Consider the following 19,249-nt stretch of genomic DNA (forward strand, 5'->3'; position numbering starts at 1 on the left):
TACCATTTTTTGGACAAGTATTGAAAAATAATGGCTTTGTTATTGCTTTTATAAATACATACATGAACTCCTTCCCAAATTTCAAATAGATAATAAACATTTACTATGTTGTGTTCATAGGATATTGTCAACACACACTAATGATACAATTATTAGGGAAGGTGAAATCAAATTTAAAATCATACCTTTGATGTATATTATTATAATTCAATTATCAGTAGTCAAATTATGAGAACAAATCAACGAAAATAGTGCTAAAAACAATTCTATTTTATAATTGTATTGAAATCTGCTACATCATAAAGATTTAGTTTTAATCTTAAAAAAGATAAATATCAGACTACCAGAAAACAAAAACTAACAAATTTAGAGTAAAATAAATAATATGCTATCATTGGTTTTAATTTATTAAATACTAACTTTATATTGTTGTTGAAGTTTTCTATTTCTGTACTCGAAAGCTAAATATCCCTAAATAAAAATGTAAAGATAGTTTTAAATTTCAAAAAAGCTTTTTGGTGACTGCTAAATTAAAAACTAGTTAGATTTTGCAGAGAAAGATCACTCCATGTATCAGAGAATAGTAAACTTTTTCTGTAATGGGCCAGATAGCAAATATTCTAGGCTTTGTGGGCCATTTAGTCTCTGTCGCAACTATTCAACTCCAGCACTGCAGAGCAAAAGCCGCCACAGACAATATACAAATGAATGGTCGTGGCTGTGAGCCAAAAGACTTTTATTTACAAAAAGAGGTGGCAGGCCAGATTTGGCTGCCCAGGCTATAGTTTGTGAATCCCTGACAGATGTAATTAAGTCTCTCTATCGGTTAGCATACTTTGGCTACAAGTAACAAAATGTCTAACAAAAAATAATCATGATTTTTGTCTGTTTTATTCACTGATGTATTCTAGAGCCTTGAATAGTGCCTGGTACTTAGTAAGTACTCAGTAAATATTTATGAATGAATGACTAAATGAATATTTTATGACTTCACCTAATATTAAATCTGAAGGTAAGTGGTCCAGATTTGCTTCAGCAGTTCAATAATGTAATAAGGACCAAAGGCTTCCCCATTTTTCCCTTTCTCCAATCTCTGTTATCTACACTCGTGGTTACAAAATGGCTACAGCAGCTTCACACATGGCTTTCTAAAGTGACAAGGAGCAGGAAGGAGGTAAGGCTTTCTTCTTGTCTGTTTTTCTCTCTATCAGGGAGGAAAATCGTTCCTAGAAGTTCCCAAACAACAGACTTTCCCTTATGCTTCACTGGCTAAAAGTGGGTCACACGTTCATCCCTAGACCAATCCCTGGCAAAAAGAAAGGCAAACTGCTTTAAATCAAAGACTTATCATCTGAGACTGTGGAAGAAGCTCAGCCCCCCTAAGCACATTGGAACTAGAACAAAATCAGGGTTATATGCACTATGAAAAAAAGGAAAATGGCTCTTATGAAGGCAACAAGTGAATCTTCCACATTTTCAATAATAAAGTAAAAAATAATAACTAAAAATTAGTAGTTACTCAGTGCTAGAAAATGCTGTACATATATTCACTCATTTAACTATCTTTCCCAATTTCCTTCCTCTCAAGTTATGAGGAGGAAAAGACGATATTAAAGAAAAAAATAAGACAAAAAACAAAATAAAGGGGGTTGGCCCTGTGGCTGAGTGGTTAAATTCGTGTGCTCTGCTTTGGTGGCCCAGGGTTTCACTGGTTCAGATCCTGGGTGCAGACACGGCACCACTCACCAGGCCATGCTGAGATGGTGTCTCACATAGCACAAGTAGAAGGACCTACAACTAGAATATACAACTATGTACTGGGGGGCTTTGGTGGGGGAGAAGGGGAAAAGGGGGAGAGGAAGGGGAGGAGGAGGAAGAGCAGAGTGGTTGGAGGAGGAGGAGGAGGAGGAGAAAGATTGGCAACAGATGTTAGCTCAGGAGCCAATCTTAAAAAAATAAAATAAAATAAAATGAAAAAACACTATACTCTCAACAGGAGCTAAGTTTCAAGGAATAGACTTAAAATTGGGAGGATGATAAAATAACTATTTTTTCACCTCTTCCTTAGTCTCATTTTTATAAAATTACTTCATTATTTCCTATTTGTAATCAATTCCTAGATAATATATACCCATATACAAATGTAAGTATTAAAATGTTTACAAAACCCAATAATGTGGAATTGCATACTATTATATAATCCACGCCATTGCTAGCTTCCATTATTCAGACCTGACCATGTATACATAGTTAAGATATTTTCCTTAAAAATGATAAAGTCTGTTGATTTTGCAGTCCTTAACTGCAATACATAATTAAAAGTAGGGTGCTTCCCTAAAGACAGAGTCCACTTTAAAACCTGGTAACATTTTTGAGTCCCTAAAAGTGCCTTTTAATAAGCTCAGAAGCCATTTTTCCCCACTTTCCTACGAACAAATACGTACGTGAGAAATGACCACATTACTGTTAAATAAGTGAAAGCAGATTTTTAAAAGACTGTCTTCAAAAGACCTGGACATGAAAGGAAGAGTGTGGAGGCAAATATAAGAAACCATTAAATAAGTAGCTCAAACACATAATATTTTATCTATCCCCAATACATTAAAATACAAGCTTAATCTAAACACATTGGCGATTCAGAAATCCTAGTAATATTATTTACTAGGAGGAGCATAGCCTTTTAATAATTATTTTGAGAAAGAATTGTAAGTCCTAAAAAGTTAAAGTTAGAAAAATTTTCCCATGGGGAAAAACACAAATAAATGAGAAAAACTGAAAACCAAATTAAAAGATTTACACAGAGGAATGCAAACAAAAGAATGCCAAATTTTAAAAGAGCCCGTGCTTTAAATGAATTTAAAACTAAAAAAAATTTATTTCTTCATTTTTCCCTCTAGTTACACAAGTCAACAACAAAAGATATATCTGATTTCAGGCTAGCTGCCTGACCTTTAAAAGTTAAGAAATTTGGGACAGAATAAAACTTTAACATTTTTAGAAGAAAATGTAAGAGATCTTTATGACCACAGGCTGAAAGAGGATTTGTTAGAGAAACAACCAAGAAAGAAGATGGATATATTCAACTACCTTAAAAAAAAAAAAAGAATATTCTGTTCATCCAACATCACAATCTGGGAATAGATATCTGTATCAACTATTGTCTAGCATGTTGTATGGGCCACTGGCACTCACTATTCATTCCCACCCCTTTCCATACCCCAGCCTCTATCATAGTGGCTAAAAGTCAAAACTACATTTCCAAGATGTCCTTAAAGCTGGAGACATGGACGGAATTAACGTTTCACCAGTGAGAGGCACTGGAGGGGATATGGAAGGCAGAAGCGCAGTGAGAACATTTTTCTGTTGGTATGACAGATGGCAAGCAAAACTGGACAGACATGACTGTCTCCTGTAGTCAGTACCCTATGCCCCACTTTCCAGTATCAAGTCTCCAGCTTCACAGAAATGATACTGTAGAAGTAGCAACAGAGATGGTTGGCAGCAGCATAAATTCCTTGCCTGAAGATCACAGCCTCTAAGCTGCCACCCTAAAACCAATGACCTTCTTGCCTACTACTTAAATGTAAGTAACTAAATCTCTTCCTGTCTGAAACTTCTATAATGGTTACTGTTTACTGCCAATGCAGTCAGTGTCAATCATTGACTGGCACACCCACAAATACTCAGAATACAAACTTCTATAATGGTTACCGCTTACTGCCAATGCAGTCAGTGTCAATCATTGACTGGCACACCCACAAATACTCAGAATACAAATTATATAAAGTACTTTGACAATTTAATAAGGAAAAGATAAATAGAATATGAGAAAAATAAAGGAACAAGCATTTCATGAGAAAAGAAAACCACATGGGTAAATAAACGTATGAAAAATGGTTAACCGTATTAGTATTCAGGAAAATGTAAATTAAAACCACAAAACCAAACAACAAAAATCAAAACAAGAAATGTTAAGAAACCTGATAAGAGCAAGTGCTGACAGAAGATACAGACCAATAAGAACTCATAAATATCACTGGTGGGGACATAAATTAGCATAGCCACTTTGGAAATTAAGTTGGCATTATATTGCAAAATTGAATATTCACATAACCACTATGATCCAGCAATTTCATCCCTTGCAACTTATACTTGTGCATGATACTGAGTGAAATAAAAGTAAGTCTCAAAAGACTAAATGACACCATTTTTATATAGTTTAAAAAAATGCAGAACTAAATAATATATTGTTAGGAATACAAATACCTATAAAAAAATTAAAAAGCAAGGGAATGATAAACACAAAATTCAAAAAGTGTTAACTTCTGGCAGAGGGAAAGAGAGGGATGGCATAGGGGAGGAAAACATGGACAGATGCACAAGTATTGGCAACATTTTAGCTCTTAACTGGATGACGGGTTGACAGGTTTTCATTTTATCAGTATGTTTCATAACATACGTGTGTGGGGGACTGGAATTGGCCACCCCAAGATACCTCTCTTTGGCATGAGGATTATTTTGGGATGGTTACTTTTAAAAACTGCAGACATGAGAGAAACTCTGGAAAGCAAGTCACCCTTTGCAAGAGACATTTACATTTGTAAAGGAAATCTCCATCTGTAAAGGTGTCTCTCTCTTTGTACCAGGAAGAAGGGGGGATGACCTCATCTCTAGAAACTCTTATCAATGCAGAAGGCAAGGACTTAAATCTGCATAATAACCTTACTCTTGTTTACTGTACTTTTCTGGTAACCTCCCATAACTGACTCCCTCCCACCCGCAACATCCTCCTTTGTCTTTAGCTGAGGAGGGTATTTAAGGTGAGTGCTTCTGCCATTTTGGCAAGTTGCTCAGTTTTCCTGAGCCTCTCCCATGTGTACATGTTACAAAGCTTTGTTTAATTTTTTCCTGTTATTCTGACTCATGTGAATTTAATTTGTTGTCCAGCCAGAAGGACCCAGAGTGGGTAGAGGAAATGTCTTCCTCCCCCACACATGTATATTATGCACTATACTATTAATGATTGCTAATATTTATAAAGTGATTATGTACCCTATTTTAAGCACTTACTTTATCCCTTACAGTCAGCCCTATGAAATAGGTTCTCCAATTTAAAAATGAGAGAACTAAAGCACAAAGAAGTTAAGTAACTTGTCCAAGGTCACATAGCTAGTAAATAATGGAGCCAGGAATCAAACAAGAAATCAGGCCCCAGAATGCACACTCATAACCAATATACTATATGAATGAAACATCAAACAACAATAAAAGTTATTGAAGACAACAATAAAATAATCAATAGTTAATTGATCTACCTTTCATTTTCCTTGATGACATTTTCAAGTTGTAGTTTCATCTCACCTGTCTGTTTCTGAAAGAATAAAATATGGTTGGAGCAATACATTTCCCAGACAATTAGATCTGTATTAAGTAGTCCATTCAAATGCAAGCAGTCAGAGTCTATGACACCAGTCTACAGGTAAGAAATAATCATTCTTCACTTCTAACAAGTAATATTAAATATGCATATCTTAGTGATATACAAAGGATAATAGAACACTCATTTGGACCAGAATATAAATAAAAATATTTTACATAACACACTAAGAAAAATTTATGAATGCAACTCCTATGATTTACAGATGTTTATTAAAAAACAGACGAAAGAGGGGCCGGCACAGTGGCGCAGCAGTTAAGTTCGCACGTTCTGCTTTGGTGGCCCGGGGTTTGCCAGTTCGGATTCCGGGTGCGGACATGGCACCGCTTGGCAAGCCATGCTGTGGTAGGCGTCCCACACATAAAGTAGAGGAAGATGGGCACGGATGTTAGCTCAGGGCCAGTCTTCCTCAGCAAAAAGAGAAGGATTGGCGGCAGATGTTAGCTCAGGGCTAATCTTCCTCAAAAAAAACACAACAAAAAACAGATGAAAGATATTCCTCAGTATGTCACTATAATAAAGAGCAGATGATCCCTATACCTTGAAGGTATAGCTTAACTTACCATAGTTTAGCAGAAACCCACATAAGCACTTGTATTTCAAAAAGTAAAATGTTAATGGTGAAAAAAGAAAAGAGATCTTTTTTAGCAGTAATTCATTCAGTCTCTGATTCATCACCTTTATTAACTGTTTAAACTCTCTGCACTACATAAGTCTGCTACGGTCACTAACATAGACTGTAACAGGAAAAATGGTAAAAAAAATCACTAACTAAAATATAAATAAGAACAAAATATATACCGTAAAGGGAATGAGATGAAGGTATGATTATTTCTCTCTGAGGACATAAAAGGATTGTAGGATTTCAATAGCTAAGGAAGTGCATTTCAAGCAGGGAGAAATATGAGTAAAAGCAAAGAAGTAAAAAATATTTGATAACACAGGCACAGTAGTCAGCGCTCAATAAGAGTCACATGGGCTAGTGGAGAGCAGGAAGGAGACCATGTAAAATCACACTTAAACCAAACCGCAATCAGCTCAGGATAGTTGTTAGTCTTGACTGGGTGCCCTGGGCTAAAGGAGAGGAGCCAAGCCTGCAGGGAACCTGGCAAGGGCAGGATGGAACAGGCAATACTCCAAGGCTTTCCTCTCCCTTTCAACCAGAAAAGCTCAAGGAGCTTGGTCTAGGAAACCAGCAACAGCCAATTCTAACTACAAAGCTGGCTTGAAAGGTGAAGCTTTCCCAGGTGCCTGCTGTGCCTGAATCACAATTAAATCAAAATGAATGAGTTCACTACCAGATAATTGAGAACTGAACATACATGGAGTGACGCAGCGAGAGGGAAAATTGGAAAGGCAGGCGGCAGGTCTTGAATGCCAAGCTAGGAGGTTTGGATTTTATTGCAGCAATTATCCCCCTTTTGTAATTAAAAAAAATTGATCTTTAAAAGTTGCAAAATGTTAGTGTATCTTGAAAACTATTTATTACTCAAATAGGAAATATGTGCATTAGCAAGGATTAAAGGTGGATCATTACAGCCACACTACAGATTCTTTAATTGTAAAATATTTCAAAATATTTAATAGTTGGAAGGAAATGAAATCTCAGCAGTACCTCTCATGTCATCAAATTTTCCCCCATTATTTACATTTTCTGGAAGAAAATCTTTCATATAGAGGACTATAGTGATACTTTTCTTGCTTTCAAGATATACTATTTTTTGACTGGGTCATTGAGATAAACCATAAGAAGTAGTTCTAATCAATAATATCTATGTGAGCAACTGTTCTTAAAAGTAGCTGTCAACATCTTTTTTCTCTTTAAAAGTAGCAACTATTCTCATTACAGAATCTTGGGCTTTCTGCTACAGTTTCTTTTCTTATAATTAACTCAGTAATCACTCTAAGAGTGGGGATGCCAAATGGAGAAATGAAGTTAAACACCTTAGTAAAAATAGCTGAATAAAGAGATACATGAATCAGATTATTAAAAATTTAAAACAGCTGATTTGAAGATAACTAGCTGTTCCATTTTATAACAATAAAACCACATAATATGTCATTATAGCAATCCTGAGAGATGAATTCAGCAGAAATTTTAGACTCACTAGTCCTAAAAATAAAAGGAAAATGCCATTTGTGCAAAATAGAGCTTTCTGTTGTTCTTTGTCAATAAGAAAGATTAAAAGACATTACGATGGTTGGTTCAACCTTAAATGGACACAGGCTAACAAGCACACAGTAAAGACTAGGAAAACAGTTAATTAACACATGATAAAACAGAAATTGCAATTTAAACAAATGCTTCTTTTTGATATTTGGGTCTATAGGATCACTTTTATAAATTTTATATATTAGAGAATAAAACCTTGGAAAGGAAAGTATAAATAATTTCAAATGCAATGGAATAACCTAAATTTATTTTTAGAAGATGTAAGCATTAGGTGTTCTTTTAGTAAAAGTACACATCACTCCATTAATTTATATATGAGAGATTGTTAAGATGGATTTAATCATCTTGTTCGAATAAGCCCCAGCATTTATTCATTCATCAAAAATTGAAGGCTTACTATGCACTAGACTTCAGAGCATGTGGCAGGACCTCTTGCTGTGCATGCATGAATAGAAAAGAAAGTAAGAGAGATACAAATGAAGTTCTTAGAGTCTGCCACATCCACAGCCCCATTCTGAGGAAATCAGTATCAAGGGGCTGTTTTTATACGACATTTTTGTTATACTTTCTTCCATTTGCATTAAATTAGGCCAATCCTGCTACTCTTATCACAACTGAACTGATCCAGGGATTGGTATTTAAGCCAAACACAAACTCAAAACTCTAAAAAGGGGAGGTCACCACCTCCTGGTGGGCTTGGCTCAAGACATATAGCATTTATTTAAGAAACGTTTCCATTGTATGGTTATCCAACAATCAGAAAGGTCGAAATTTGAGGGGGAAATGTAAAAAACACTTTCAAATCACAGAAACAGATTATAAACATTAGGTATACTTTAAAAATGTAGCTCCTTGAAACTCAGATTGTATCCTAAACAATGCTTTGCTATTATTCCAGTTCTCCATGAGCCTGCTATATACCCTAGTCTTAGAAATTCTGGGACCCAGAAGCTTCCTCAGTTCCTTCACTCTCTTCACTTCTAAAGTAAACCCTCATTACTAAGATTATTTCTGATAAAAGCTGCCACAGCTTAAGTTTACATTAGAAGTGGATCAATAGCATCTAAAATCTGATAGACACAATATATGAAATTGGGGGAAAAAACCCATTCTCCAAATAATAGGACATACAAGTAGAATGAGGGTAAAGAGAAAGGTCAAAAAAGGATGTGAGATGGTTTTGGTTCTTCCTGGGGGAACAATAAAGATGCAAGCAAACATAATGAGATTAAGAATTCTAAGCGTCTAAGAGATGCTCCTGTGAGACAGCAAGAGCAAGGAAACACTGGATTAAAAAACCAATCCAAAGATAATCTTTAAACACACACACATATACATATACACACACACAAAACACACACATATACTTACAGGGGGCCAAGAACTGATTAGTTATAGCTAAATATTTTCTTCTTCACCAATGTTTTAGAAAAGAAAGTGAGTCTATCTATGTTACTTTTTCTATCTTTATAAAATTACAAAAAGCTTGATTACTATGATTTCATACCTGATAATATTTCAGCTGCCCATTTAGCTCTTTCAGTTGCTTATCATACTCAGTAATAAGAGGAGCTAAAAAGCTAAAGAAAAAATACAAAATTAAAAAGATTGTATAATCTGTTCAATCTAGTTTAATAAACATGTGACATGAAATAAGTTGCGCATCAAAATTTCTTATGTTAAATTTACCCATAGCAATCAATACTTTGCCTTTTTCCTAACCCAGGGGTTCTCAATCTTAGCTCAATTAATATTTTGAGCTGGATAATGATTTGTTGTGGGGGACGACTTGCGCACTGTAGAATGTCTAGCAGCATCCCTGGCCTCTACCCATTAGATGCCAGTAGCACCCTCACCCTCCACAGTTGTGACAAGCAAAAATGCTTCCAGACATTGTCAAATATCTGGGGAGGGGAGGAAGGCAAAATCATCCCAGTTGAGATCCATTCTTATAGACTACAATACTAGCTTTTTTTTCCTTATCGATTCAATGACAGATCATTTAAATCTTACTATAGCAGACCATAAAATAAACACTCCTAACATTAAAGAAATCATTTTAATAATAATTAAGTATATTTAAGAAAGTAATATTTTTCTGGTAACTTAATCTTACCTTTGGTCAACTACTGAGTTTTCTAATGCGTCATCTCCATCTCCTTTGAAGACAGCTTTCTATAATAGAGAATATTGCATCTTAAAATGTTTTCTCACATTATCCTAGCCAAAACTGACAGTATTTTAAAATTAAATACAACTAAAATTTTTATAACCTTAGAAAATCTATTAATGCAACTAAAAAAGAAAGGGAAAAAAGTAATCTAAATTGATGTCGAAAATGTATTTGGTAAATTTGAACACCCATACATAATAAAAACTCTTGGTAAACTAGAAATAGGAAGAAATTTCTCAATTTGATAATGAATATCTACCAGAAACCTACATCAATTACTATTCTTCATAGTGAAACATCAGACGTACTGCATGAAATTCGTAGTAATGCAAGGCTGCTCATTATCCCTGCTAAAATTCAACACTGTACTAGAGGTTCTAACCAACGCAACCTGTTGTGGGGGTAAGGAGTCAGAGATTTACAAGTTGAGAAAGATGATACAATACTATTAATATTTACAGACAATTTGACCATTTACCTAGAAAACTCTATATATAACCTACCAATTATTAGGACAAATAAGAGAGTACACTAAGTCACCAGATAGAAGATCAATATAAAAAAGCAGTAGCCTTCCCAAATATTAGCAACAATTAGAAAATGTAATAGGAAAAAATACCCTATTCAGGACTGTGACAAAAGATAGTACTTGCGAATAAAACAAAAATGTTGCAATAACTTTATTGAAAAACGTACTGAAGGACAAAAAGAAGGTCTAAATAAACAGGGTACTCTACCATATTCATGGATTATGAAAGAGTCAATACTGTAAGTATATCAATTCTCTAAAATTCACTACAACTGCAATGCAATTGAAAAAAATTCAATAGAATAAACTATGACACTTGATCTTAAACAGATCTTAAAGTTCCTATGAATGAGTAAATATGCAGGAATAGCCGAGATAATGTCAGAAAAAAAGGAAAAGGAAAAAAGGGAAGGACTTGCCCTACTACATATCAAAATCCTGTAATGCTAGAGTAATTAAAAAAAAACCCAGTACAGGCACAGTATCAAACAGAACAGTATAGAAAAACCAGAAATAGACTCAAGCATTTACGGATATGTAGTATATAAAAGAAGTGCAATTATAATTGAATGGACAAAATATTGCTTTTCAACTAGTAGTACTGGGTAACAAAATAAAATCAGATTCCAGCATGTGTCAAATGGATAAATTACAGATATATCACAGATCCAAATGTCTTAAAAATATTTAACAATTATGCAAAGAAAATGTACTATTGACTTTGGGATACAGAAAGCTTTCTTAAGCTCCAAAAATATAGAGGCTTTTGTCTATTTTGTTCATCAATATCCCAAGCAATGCCTAGCATACTTTCACTCAAAATACATTTTCTAGCTAGAAGACATCAGGAGTAAAACCTATAAACAGAAAGAGCGACATTTTACAACATCCAAATTTAAAACTTTTATACAGCTAAAAGTACTATAAGCAAAGTTAAAAGGCCAGCAACATTTGTAACATGACCAAAAATTTAGTATCTAGTAGAAAGTATGGAAAAATATACAAACACAAGGAGATATACAAAGATATTCAATGCACCTTTTACTGTAATAAAAAAATAAAAACAATGTCCATCAACAGGATAAAAGAAAAATAATACAACAGGATCCCATAAGTAGTTCAAGGAATTAACACAATTTATATGCATCAACATGGACATATCACAAAAACAAAGAGGTTACTTCTAAGGGTAGAGGGAAAGAAATGAGGGGTGAGGAGTGAGGGGTTCAAAGAGATTTTTAAGCGCATCTGTAATATTCTGGTTTTTTGAAGGGAAAAGGTATTCATGATCACACACATAATTAAAAATGAATAAAAAATATCACTCGAAGAAGCCTCTGAGTTCTAAAGTTTCACTTAACAAATTTTCAACATCTTAACTCTGTAAACACTTATTTTACCTACTATGTGCAAGGGCCCATGTTAGACACAGCAGGTAATACAAAGATGAACAACTCATGGTCCTTACCCATAAGACAGCTTGCAGAGTCAGAGGAGAGAGAGGCAAAGGAACAAGAAATAACAAGAATAAAGACAACCTATGAAAGAGGCACAGAATGGTGAGAATGACTAGATGAAAGGAAGACAATTTTTTTTATTCAAGTACTACATACAGACATACAAAAGTGCACAAATTATAAGTATACTACTAAATAAGTTTTCACAAAGTAAACATACCAGTGCAACCAGAACTCAGATCAAGAAACAGAACACAAGCAGGCTTTACTTTGCACAGTAGGTACAATGTTAACAGAACTTGTGCAGATTGGTACCAGTCCTTCAAGTGTTACTAAACAGCCAGACTTCCCACACTAGAGACTAGTTTTGCCTGTCTTTTAGAATTATAAAAATGTAATCATTTAGCACATTCTCTTTTATGGCTGTCTTCTGCTCAAATCAGGTTTCTGAGATTCACTCTTTTTGCTGCAGTTTTCATTCATTCATTGTTCTTGCCATATACTAGTTCATTCTATAAGGATGCTACAATATACGTATGTCTTCTGTTAAATGAACATTCTCGTAAACGTCTTTTGGCGTACACATTTCTGATGGGTATTCCTAGGAGTGGAAGTGATGACTCATAGGGTATGCATCAGTCAGTTCTAACAGTGACTGTACCAACTTTCTAAAGTGATTGTACCAATTTACTCTTCCACAGGCAGTATAAGAGAGTTGTTCCACATGCTTGTCCACACTTGGATTTATGTCTTTTACTTTAGCCAGTGGGTGTGTGGCAGTATCTGATTGTGGCTTTAATTTTCATTTATCTGATAAACATTAAAGTTGAACACCTTTTCATAAGTTTATTGACCACTGTGAAGTGCCTTTTCAAGGTTTTTGCCTGCTTCTCTAATGAGTACTTTTTTTGTTATTGATTTGAAGACATTTTTTATATATTGAGTTTTTGCCAGATTGCAAATATATTCTTTCATTCAGTAGCTTGCCTTCCATTTTCTTAACTGTGTCTTTTAACAAACATAAATTCTTCCATTTTGTTATAGTCTAGTTTATCAGTCATTTAATTTATAATTACTGATTTTTGTGTCCTGTTGAAGATATCATGCCTATTGCAAGTTGATAGACTGGTTCCCCTAAGTTTTCTTCTAAAAGCTTTATTATTTTACTGAACACATTTAGATATACAATCAATCCAGAAGGGATTGAGATTCTTTTCTTTTTTTCCTATCTGGAAATCTGGCATGTATATGGTTATTTCTTTATTCTGTTCAACTGGTTTACTTGTCTCTCCTTTGTCAATATCACACTGCCTTATTAGAGCTTTACAGTAAACCTTGACATCTGGTAGTATCTTTTCTCCAGTTTTGTTATTCTTCCTTAAGACGGTCTTAGCTCTTCTTGGTGCTTTTTTTTTTTTCGGTGAGGAAGATTGGCCCTAAGTTAGACATCTGTTGCCAATCTTTCTCTTTTTGCTTGAGGAAGATTGTCCCTGAGCTAACATCTCTTCCAGTCTTCCTCTATTTTGTATGTGGGATGCTGCCACAGCATGGCTCAATGAGCAGTGTATAGGTCTGCACTCAGGATTTGAACCTGTGATCCCTGGGCCACCAAAGTGGACTGCATGAACTCAACTACTGAGCAACCAGGTTGGCCTCTCTTCTCGGCTCTTTGAAAATAAATTTTGGAAACAGCTTGTCAAGTCTGAAGTAAAAAAATCCCACTGGCATTTTGATTGGGATTTTGTTGAATCCAATTAAGCCTTGCAATCTATGAATATAGTACATTCTTACATTTGTCTTATTCTTCCTTAATTTTTATCAATATTTTATAGTTTTCAAGTCTTACTTTTTATGAAAATTCTTCCTAAATATCTATTTTACATATTACTGTAAATAGCATCACTATGTAAATTTCATTGTCAATTGGATTGTTGCTGTTTACAGAAATAAAATAAAATAAAATTTGTAATTTTGCCTTGCCTACAAAGACATGTTAAATTCATTGTCAGAGAGTTTGAAGATGTTTTTTGGATTTTCTATATATGGAATCTTATTTCCTGCAAATAATGGTTATTTTGAAGTATTATTTCTTTCTTTCCAGTTTTCATATCTTTATTCATCTTGCTCAATATAATGTTGAATATATAATATAATGTTGAATACAAACGATTTTAGCAGGCATCCATGCCCCATTCCCCTTCTCAGGGGGAAAACTTTCGACATTTCACCATCAAGTATAAGGCATATGTCGTTTTCTGTAGCCAGTCTATCAAACTGAGGATGCTTCTTTCTATTCCTAGTTTGCTGAAAGTTTTTTATCATGGTAGGGAGTTGAATTTTATCGATTATTTTCTAGATCTCTTGAGATAGTCACATAATTTTATTCTTTTCCCCTCCCCGTCATTATGGTGATTTACAATGATTTACTTTCAAATGTTAAACCATCTTTGTATTGCTGGAATAAATCTCCACCTGGTGGTGTGGCACTGTCTTTTTAATATATTTGATTTTCTAATAATTGTTAAGGCTTTTTGAACGTAAGTTCATGAGTAAGACTGTCTATAACTATCTTTTTTCCAAAAGTCTGTTGCAAGTTTTGGTATCAAGGTTATGCCAGCCTCATAAAAGCATTTGAGATGGGATTCTCTTTTTCCTACTCTCTAGAAGAGAGATATAAGATTGGTTTTATTTCTTCCTTTATGCGTTTAGAAAAGTTTACTATAAAGTCCTCCAGACATAAGGTATTCTTTGTGGGAAGATTTTTAACATTGAATTTAGTTTTTTTAGTAAATGAAAGACTACTCAGATTTTCTACTGCTTCTTGTGTCAGTTTTATTAAGTTTTGCTTTTCAAGGCATTTTGCCTATTTCATCTAAATTGCCAAAGTAATTGGTGTAAAGTTGTTTATAATATCCTCTTATAGTCATTTTCTAATGTATGTAGGCTCTGCAGTGATGTCAAAGTTTTCATCTGATTCTCATAATTTGGATTTTCTCTTTTTCTCTGATCTACCTCGGTAGGGGTTTATGAATTTTACTGATCTTTTAAAACAACTAATTTTTCAGCTCTGTTGTTTTTCCCAATATTATGGTTATTTTTTATTTCATTGATTTCTATCTCCTTTCTTTTGTCTTTCTTGCTTTGGGTTTAATTTGCTCTGCTTTTTCAATCATTTCTGTTTTTCAAATACACATAATTCAGTCTAAAAACTTCCCTTTAAACATTGTTTTAGCTACATTCCACAAGTTGGCTTTTCTTTTCTTCTTTTTTTTTTTTTTTTGGTGAGGAAGATTGGCCCTGAGATAGCATCCATTGCCAATCTTCTTCTTTTCGCCTGAGGAAGATTGTCTCTGAGCTAACATCTGTGCCAGTCTTCCTCTATTTTGTATGTGGGATGCTGCCACAGAATGGCTTGATGAGCAGTGTGTAGGTCTGTACTTGGGATCTGAACCCACAAACCCCAGGCCACTGAAGTGGAGCAAGTGAACTCAACCAATACACCACTGGGCTAGCCCCCTTCCTTCCTACAAGTCTTAAAAATTTTTTAAATCAAATTTTCTATGTTGAAATAACTGCTGATTGTTGATTCACATGCCATTATAAGAAATAACAGAGAGATGTCATACAGCTTTTGCCCAGTTTTCCCCAATGGTAACATCTTGCAAAACTACAGTACAGTATAGTACGCTATCACAGCCATGATACTGATACTGAGCTAAACCACAAAACAGTTTCATAACCCAAAGACCCCTCATGTTGCCCTTTTATAGCCACACTCATCTACCTCCCACCCCTCCCCATCCCCGAACCCTGACAACCACTAACCCATTCTCCATATATATAATTTTGTCATTTCAAGACTGTTATATAAATGGAATCAATACAGTATGTAACCTTCTATGACTGGCTTTTTTTCCACTCAGCATAATTTCCTGGACATCTATTGTATGTACTAGTAATTAATTTCTTTGTATTGCTGAGTTATGTAATGTGGTAAGTATGCACCACAGTTTGTTTAACTGTTCACCCATTGAAAGACATCTGGGTTGTTTCCAATTTGGGGCTACTATGAATAAAGATGCTATAAATATTTGTGTACATATTTTTGTGCAAACATAAGTTTATTAATGTTGTCAAACTTCTGAATTCCAGATCTACAAGATAATGATTTGTGTTGCTTTAATTCACTAAGTTCGTGGTAATTTTTTACGGCAGCAATAAGAAACTAAACTTTAATGTGGATATCTTTTGTCATTTCTCTATGATAAATTCCCAGGAGTACTAATGCTGGGTTGTATATTTACCTTTTGAAGAAACTAACAAATGGTTTTCCAGACTATCATTCCACCAGCAATGTATGAGTGACCCAGTTTTTCTGCATACTTGCCAGTATTTTGAGTTTTCACTATGTTTTATTTCAACCATTCTGGAAAGTAGGTAGTAACATCTCATTATGGTTTTAAGTTCTGTAATTAATCTAGTAGTTGTGACAGACAATAATTGAAACTTAAAGATGTTTACATCCTAATCTCTGACCCTGTAAATATGTTATGACATATGGCAAAAGGAACTTTGCACATGTGATTAAATAAATAATCTCGAGGTGAGGAGATAATCCTGGATTACGCAGGTGGACTCAGTGTAATTACAAAGGTCCCTATGAACAAAGGGGCAGTTACAATCAGAGAAAATGTGATGTGAAGACTAAAGCCAAAAGAGATTTGAAGATGCTATGTTTCTGGCTTTGAAGATGGAGGAAGAGGCCACGAGCCAAGGAATGCCACCCTAGAATGGGCAGGAGGGGAGGGCAAAGGACTGAAGGACTGATTCTCCCCTATGGCCTGGAGAAAGACGGCAGTATGCTGACACTTTGATGGGCCCAGTGAGACTCACTCCAAACTTCTGACTTCGAGATCTACAAGATAATAATTTGTGTTGCTTTAACTCACTAAGTTCGTGGTAATTTTTTACGGCAGCAATAAGAAACTAAACTTTAATGTTGATATCTTTTCATGTGCTTATTTGACATCCGTATAGTCTTTGCAGTGAAAGGACTCTTCAGGTCTTTTGCCTATTTTCTAACTGGATAGTTGATTTTTTTTTTCACTTTTGTGTTTGACAGTTCTATATAAGTTCTACATAGTAGTAATTTGTCAGATATATGCTTACAAATATTTTCTTCCGCTTCGTAGTAAGTCTTTTCATCCTCTTGGGCAGAGCACAAGTTCTCAATATTGATATAAAGTTCAATCTTTCAATTTTTCCTTCTATGGACCACGCTTGTGGTGTCAAGAACTATTTGCCTTGCCCTAGATTACATAGAATACCTCCAAATGTTTTTCTAAAACGTTTATAGTTTTACATCTTGTGTTTAAGTCTGTGAGCCATTTTGAGTTAATTTTTGTATAAAGTGTGAAGTTCTGATTGAGATTCTAGCTTGTTTGCCTTCTTCTCTCTACCTTTCAGTCTTATTTTTGTTTCGTATAGAGTGTCCAGCGCTTTTAGTTGGACTTAGTGGAAGGTATAGGGAAAGGTACATTTACTTCATCTTCCCAGAAGTGGATGTTCATCCTACAAGTTTTAATATGTCAAATTTTGATTATCTTAAGTCCAAAATATTTTCTAGTTCCACTCAGAATTTTTTCTTTGACCAATAAGCCATTAGAAGTGTACAGCTTAATTTCAAATCTATAGAGGATTTTCTAGTTATCTTTTCATTGTTGCTTAATACCTTAATTCCACTGTAGTCAGAAAACAAAATTTGAATGATTTGAATCCTCTGAAATTTGTTGAGGCTTGCTTTATGACCCGGCTTATGGTCAATTTTGGTAACTATTCCATGTGCAATGGAAAAGATGGTGTATTCTATTTTTGTTGAGTACAGTGTCTATATATGTCATTTGGGTTCAGTTTGTCAGTTGTGTTTAGATCTTTTATATTGTTACTAATTTTTTGTTTGCTTATTTCTTGTTTATTTTCTCTCTACTGAGAGAGATGTGCTAAATTCTCCCTTGAAATTCTATATTTGCTTCTTTTTCTTTTTAGTTTTTTTCAATTTTTTTCCCTTACATATTTTGATGCTATGCAATGGGCATATATGGATTTAGAATTGTTATAACTACACCATTATAAGACGTCCCTCTTTATCTCTAGTAATATTTCTTACCTAAAGTCTACTGTGTCTAATATTACTGGGGCTACGTCTACATTCTGTTAGTTAATATTTTCATGGTATTACTTTTCCATCCTTTTCATTTTAATCTTTCTGTTGTTCACATAGTTGGATCTGTCTCTGTACGTGTGTTTTTTGAATACTTGGAGTATATAGTTCATTCACATTCAATGTAATTACTGTTCACAATATAGTTGAACTAGAACAGCAGTTAGCAAAGTTTTCTGTAAAGGGTCAGATGGTAAATATTTTAGTAAATATTCACTTTGTGAATAACACGGTTTTTGTCACAGCTATTCAACACTGCCTTGGTAGCATAAAAGCAGCATAGACAATATGTAAACAAATCAGTGTGGCTGTGTTCCAATAAATTTCCATTTATGAAAACAGATGGTGGGTGAGATTTGGTCAGTGAGATATAGTTGGCTAAGTCCCGAATTAGAAGATGGCTGAGAGTGTCTCTTAGGAAACAAAAAAAAAGGCTCAAAGCACCGATACCTTGCAGAGTACAGAGTTTAGACTCACAGGATATCAAAGTATTTCAAGTGTGGATTCTAACCTTAAAACTAACAATTTCATGACAATTTGTTTTCCAGTTGTAGGGATTAAGACTGTGTTGCATTTGTGCAGAAATAAAAAATACCAAGGGACAAGAATAGAGTACTCAGACATAGAACTATGCACATATAGAAACAATATCTGATAAGTCTGTGGGGAAAGTAGGGATTATTCCATAAATGCTGGAACCACTGGTTATTCCTATAGAGAAAACAACAGACATCCTTCCTACAAAATACACAATAATAAATTCCAGGTTGATTGAAGACTTAAACAGGAAATGGACATTTATGCTAATGAAGGGATTTCTTAAGACACAACAGTAAACCACTGATACATTTGACTATATTAAAAGTTAAACCTTCTCTATTACAAAGCTTATAAACAAGATACATGAAAACCCACAAATTGAGAACGTTCTATGCGTCAATGAACAGAGTAATAACAGGCAAAATACAGAAGAGGAAATCTGAGATCATTAACAAATAAAAGCAAGCAGAACCTCATTAACAATTAGGGAAATGTAAATAAAAAACAATGAGATACCATTTCGCACCAATCACTGACAAAAACAAAATGTCTGACAATACCACCAACAGCTCAAAAGGGTGTTTCACAACGAGCACTCTCATACACCAGAAATGGGAATGAAAACTACTGAAACCACCTTGGAGAGCCCCCTGGCAATTTCTAGTAAACCTGGAGATAAGAAAACTCCAATTTTAGGAGTTTTAGGAGGAAAAAACTCTT

The 19,249-nt window shown here is 34.5% G+C and overlaps 1 protein-coding gene across 3 annotated transcripts in view; it reads right to left on the reverse strand.

The window, feature by feature from the left end:
* SCLT1 (sodium channel and clathrin linker 1) overlaps positions 1-19,249 on the reverse strand; it is a 146,222-nt gene that overhangs the window by 110,323 nt on the left and 16,650 nt on the right. For all 3 annotated transcript variants that reach the window (XR_006887827.1, XM_046655613.1, XM_046655614.1), the window contains exons 3-5: positions 9,727-9,785; positions 9,118-9,190; positions 5,316-5,371 (exon numbers count right to left, since the gene is read on the reverse strand). Coding sequence is in view for 2 of the 3 variants with exons in the window: in XM_046655613.1 (XP_046511569.1) it covers positions 5,316-5,371; positions 9,118-9,190; positions 9,727-9,785 (188 nt within the window). In the remaining variant the exon portion in view is untranslated. The remainder of the gene's footprint in view (positions 1-5,315; positions 5,372-9,117; positions 9,191-9,726; positions 9,786-19,249) is intronic.

The sequence above is a fragment of the Equus quagga genome, chromosome 3 (genome assembly GCF_021613505.1).
Source record: "Equus quagga isolate Etosha38 chromosome 3, UCLA_HA_Equagga_1.0, whole genome shotgun sequence".
Classification (NCBI taxonomy): Eukaryota; Metazoa; Chordata; class Mammalia; order Perissodactyla; family Equidae; genus Equus; species Equus quagga.